We start from the raw sequence: 6,027 nt of genomic DNA, 5'->3' as shown, positions 1-6,027 counted from the left end.
CTATACATCATAAATATATTGTGTTGAATCATATTATATACATCTCTTGCCTAAAAAAAACATCACACAAACTAAACAATTTTTGTTTGTTCTTTCTCTTTAATGAAATCAGAAAGGAATACATTATGAAAATATATCTGCCCCCCAAGAACACATTGTAGAAAGAAACACAGGCATTGACCCCATATGAAAGGCATTTCCGTGACTCCGATATGTACAGTTCCATACACATGAACAGGAAAAACAAATCATATCAGAACTGAACTGAAGTTGGATAAGAAAAGTAAACAGGAATATATTACAGATAAAACAATCTGTATGGGAAAACTGAGGAAAAGCTTGAAATTGAATGTTAGTTACAGTTTCATTATGAGAAATGCAATCTACCCCATCAGACTTGCATATAATCCCTGTGGTACAAATACATGTCTGGAGAAGGTACTCTAGACCAGAGACATAATAAATAACGGTAAGAAAGAACTAATAAATATAACTATTTACAAACTTGGTTCATAAGCTCTGTGTCATAGTTGCTTCTGAAGTTTATATAATGTAATGCACTAATGAATTTAAAAAAAAATCTCATTCCAATATTGGGACAATCAATGCATTTTCTGGCAGTCTGATATGGAACACATTGAATAATAATAATAATAATAATAGAAATTCAACATGCATTAATGAAACCACTATACCCTTTGCTGAACGTATTTGAGTTGGCCTAACCCTGCTTGTTTGGACTGTTCATTCTAAAAATTCATTAAGAGGCCGATTGGTGCAAGACACACAAAGGTGTCGTAGATGGCAATAAAGATCCTTTTAAGGCCTGGGTGTAGAGGAAAAAAGTGAATGGTTCAATGACTAAAATAGGACAACATTTCCCATTCAATAGAGGCTTATGTGCATGGCGCAACCTAAACATAGTTGCATTGCATAGTAAACAGTCATATCACTGCAATTAAGTTCACTGGTCTGGCTCCATAATCTACCTGAGACAGAACAGTGTCAGAATCTGAGCCAACCAGGTGCATGTTGTGTGTGTGCTTATACATCATCACTATCAAGCACGACATGGACACCGTTTGAATACTTCAATAGTAATACAATATATGTTATTGTTAAAATCACTGCATATCCGTTTGAGGAGTACAACCAAGTATTGCATCATGGCATGTTCGGTTCAGCAACCCAAACCCCATACCTCCTGGTTCTAGGTACAAGGCCACTAGGTACAAGCCCACATTGAGTCTAACTGGAATGGCTCAAGTTAGGTCGCCTCAAACAACTTAGCGTCATTTGCTAAAAAAAACAAAAAGGCGTTGAGAAAACTTGTTTTCATTCAATTCAATAAAGAGGAGGGAGGCCGTGTTATGCTTTTCATGAAGCTTCACAGCAATCACATTACTCTTGTGAACGCTGGTTCTTTGGTCACACTCTCCCCACTGTCTTCTAGGTACAGGTGTGACGCTTCTATAGAGTTATATCACTAGAGAGGAGATAGCCGGTGCCTCTATAGAGTTATAACAGTAGAGAGGAGATAGCTGGTGCCTCTATAGAGTTATAACAGTAGAGAGGAGATAGCTGGTGCCTCTATAGAGTTATAACAGTAGAGAGGAGATAGCCGGTGCCTCTATAGAGTTATAACAGTAGAGGGGAGATAGCCGGTGCCTTCTCTAATGATATATCTCTATGGCTTGCCTTCACCAGTTTGGTCGCCCCATGTACTGTACCGTTGCTCATCGATGTACCAATGTACCACTGCTATCAACCAACCGTAAATCCTCTAGACTAGTTGTTTTACAGTGGTACTGTCTGTTTCCAATTCTCACTTTCTGGTTAAACCTGTCTTATACCAAGTGTCAGGCTAGCTCCAACAATCTTTACACTAGCAACTGCTGGCTTCTTGCCCTAAAATACTGTCTTCATAGGTTTACCAAACACAGTACATTCTAGTCGTTCCAGCATGACATGTGGTATACAATATTCACAGTGAGCTCGTGGAGAATAAAATAAAAAAATAAAATAAAAAATACTTAAGGTTAGTTGAGTTTACATAGGAACCCAACGTAGTGGCATTGTATCATCATCATAGCACCACATAGTAGTATTTATATACTAATATCATATAGCACTGTGTGTGTGTGTGTGTGTGTGTGTGTGTGTGTGTGTGTGTGTGTGTGTGTGTGTGTGTGTGTGTGTGTGATATTACAGGCAAGCTTAATATGGAAAATCTCCCGATGGAGGAACAGTCTGGGTTCACCTGCCTGTTGTTCTTGCATAAGGAACATAAGGAACATTCTGTCTGTTACATTCTAACACCGGTCATTCAATGCCTCAAGTATGGAATTCCCTACGAGGAGTCTCCTTGGTAGTTGGTCCTAGGGGTGTGCAGTTCCCAACATAATCCTCCAGAGGGCGACATTTGAGATGAACTGAATATTGTACCGTAGCACATAAAGCAGAGCTTGAATGAATGGTCTTTATTTACTGTCTTTATTTATTGTGATAGCTTGGGGTGTAGTTGACTTGTATACACTGTCAGCTTTCTGTGCGTCCCTAGCAAAGGCACACACCTGTGCGTCTCTCACGTCCTACCCAAGCCTATGTAGCGTTTGGAAATTTCATACGAGTGGTCACACCAATGGAATCTGGAAGTATAGGTCTCCAAAACAGCAACTGGAGCTGTGTAGCATCTCCCGATAACCACATCTCTTAGTCCTTCCGTTCTCTCCTTCTCCCTCCTTTACCCCCGCTGCTCTATCCTTCCCTCGGCTCAAATCACCAAGGCCTTCAAAAACACTTCGTGTTGCTGATCTGAGGCACTATGTCGTGTAGTGAGATCACCTCGTCTTCGCAGACACCGATACACTCTTCAACTGGTCCCACTGCAATGCTTAGGAGGAGAGGAACATAATAATAATAATACATTAGATACAATACATTATTAATACATTAGACTTATAGCGCTTTTCTAGACACTCAAAGACACTTTACAAGATCGAGTAGTAAAATAAAAATAAAATAAATAAAAGAAAGTATAGGGGTCTAATTAATTTATAGATTACTAAATCTAAGTGTCTTTGTAGGACAATCTACTCTGTATACTGCAAGTATATCTAAATTTCGGGCGGAGAAGCGGCGAACAAGCAACGCCAGCGTCCTCTCTCAACCACGCTGGTAACCAAGATCAGATCTGTGTGCATCTACTTCTCTCTCTCACCTCTTGGGGTCCTGCTCTGTGATGGCTGGCTTGTGCACCTGCACTCCCACTGACCTGAGAGAGACAGAGAGACCGAGAGACCAAGAGAGTCAGAGAGACCGAGAGAGTCAGAGAGACAGAGAGACCGAGAGAGTCAGAGAGAGTCAGAGAGACCAAGAGAGTCAGAGAGACCGAGAGAGACAGAGAGACCGAGAGAGACAGAGAGACCAAGAGAAACAGAGAGTCAGAGAGACCAAGAGAAACAGAGAGTCAGAGAGACAGAGAGACCAAGAGAGACAGAGAGTCAGAGAGACCAAGAGACCGAGAGAGAGACAGAGAGACTAAGAGAGAGCTGATTCAATGAGGATATGGAACCACAGATATGAGACAGCAGACAGACAGACAGACACACACACACACACACACACATACACACATACACAGCACTTCTCCACTACCGTCCCGTACCGTACCAGAACCTGTGCTCCTGCTTTGTTTTGCTTTCTCCACTGCCAACTGGGCCGTACCGGGCCATAGTAGTACTGCAACACCCCAGCTAAGTCTGATCACGGGTGAGCGGTGGTATTAGACAGAGAGCACACACACAGAGAGAGACACACACACACACAGAGAGAGACACACACACACAGAGAGACACACACACACACACACAGAGACACACACACACACACACACTAGGGCTGTCCCAAACGACTATTTTTCTAACGATTAATCTAGCGATTATTTTTCGGTTAGCCGATTACTCTAACGACTAATTTACCGATTAGTCTGACGATAATTTTTTTTACTGTTCGATTAATGTATCACTTAATTTCCCCAGAAATAATGGCTGTATTGTCTCTCTCTGTTTAACAGTGTCTTTATAAAGCACTCTGGGTAAGAGCTGGCCATCAGGGTTTTTCCTGGCTCAAAATGAGGCGGAGGTGGTACCAGTGGTGTTTGACATCGGGGGGGGACCCATGAAGCAGGGCTGTCTGGGGGTCCTTAAACATCAAACACTTAATTTCTTGCATTCTGGTGAATTGATATGCACCAATTTGTGCCCTTTCTGCATCAACTTATGGTGGAAATGTCATTATCTATGTAAAGGAAAACACAATATTCAGGCACCAGATGACCATTCAAAATATAATGTAATATAATGCAATATAAGGCTCTCGGGCATTCTGTACTTTCAAATATGTGTTCTCCTTGAGCAGTCAACATCTATCAACTATCAGCTATTTCGCTAGTAAAAACGAAAGCTAACTTATTTGCGAAACAGCGCCCCCGCCACCATGTCGGCGCAGTGCCGCAATTGCAGTTACAGAAATCCACCGAGTTCAACGCTTGTAGAAAATACGACCGTCAGTTTGTCGAGAGCTGGAGGTGGCTAGAAATATGACGGAGGCGGCCGCCTCATAATTCTCTATGCAGGAAAAACCAGAAGACAAGACATACAAACTGTGGTGAGCTACATTGCTTGTGTAACATTAGCTAGTAGCCTCTTCCATGTTTCCACTGGTCGCAGCCATGTTGTTTATTTGCGACGCACCGACGCACATTACGCAAGTCGACGTATTGACGTAGACGATTACGTCGACTACGTCGACGCGTCGTCCCAGCCCTAACACACACACACACACACACACACAGAGAGAGACACACACAGAGAGACACACACACACACACACACACACAGAGAGACACACACAGAGAGACACACACACACACACACACACACAGAGAGAGAGACACACACACAGAGAGAGACACACACAGAGAGACACACACACATACACACAGAGAGAGAGACACACACAGAGAGAGACACACACAGAGAGAGACACACACACACACAGAGAGAGACACACACAGAGAGACACACACACAGAGAGAGACACACACACAGAGAGACACACACAGAGAGAGACACACACACACACAGAGACACACACAGATAGAGACACACACAGAGAGTACACACACACAGAGAGAGACACACACAGAGAGAGACACACACACACACAGAGGTACACACACAGAGAGAGACACACACAGAGAGAGACACACACACACACAGAGAGAGACACACACAGAGAGACACACACAGAGAGACACACACACACACACACAGAGAGAGACACACGCACACAGAGAGAGACACACACAGAGAGACACACACACACATACACACAGAGAGAGAGACACACACAGAGAGAGACACACACAGAGAGACACACACACAGAGAGAGACACACACAGAGAGAGACACACACACACAGAGAGACACACACAGAGAGAGACACACACACACACACAGAGACACACACAGATAGAGACACACACAGAGAGTACACACACAGAGAGAGACACACACAGAGAGAGACACACACACACACAGAGGTACACACACAGAGAGAGACACACACAGAGAGAGACACACACACACACAGAGAGAGACACACACAGAGAGACACACACAGAGAGAGACACACACAGAGAGACACACACAGAGAGAGAGACACACACACACACACACAGAGACACACGCAGAGAGAGACACACGCAGAGAGAGACACACACACACACACACAGAGAGACACACACAGAGACACACAGAGAGAGACACACACAGAGAGAGACACACACACAGAGAGAGCACACACACAGAGAGAGACACACACAGAGGAGAGACACACACACACACAGAGACACACACAGAGAGAGACACACACACACACAGAGACACACACAGAGAGACACACACACAGAGAGACACACACACAGAGAGACACACACACAGAGACACACACACACACACAGAG

General features: G+C 43.6%; 1 protein-coding gene across 1 annotated transcript in view; it reads right to left on the bottom strand.

The window, feature by feature from the left end:
- Positions 1 to 3,216: 3,216 nt before the first annotated feature.
- LOC308153972 (phosphatidylinositol 4-phosphate 5-kinase type-1 alpha-like) overlaps positions 3,217 to 6,027 on the bottom strand; it is a gene marked incomplete at its 3' end in the record, with an annotated part of 19,750 nt that continues 16,939 nt past the window's right edge. The window contains 1 exon segment of the mRNA XM_080527153.1: positions 3,217 to 3,274. Coding sequence (XP_080383279.1) covers positions 3,217 to 3,274 — 58 coding nt within the window.

This window comes from Nansenia antarctica (assembly GCF_963989245.1).
Source record: "Nansenia antarctica genome assembly, chromosome: 3".
In the NCBI taxonomy this organism is placed as follows: domain Eukaryota; kingdom Metazoa; phylum Chordata; class Actinopteri; order Argentiniformes; family Microstomatidae; genus Nansenia; species Nansenia antarctica.
The sequence above is the reverse complement of the archived record's forward strand: the minus strand, read 5'-3'. Positions and strand labels throughout refer to the sequence as shown.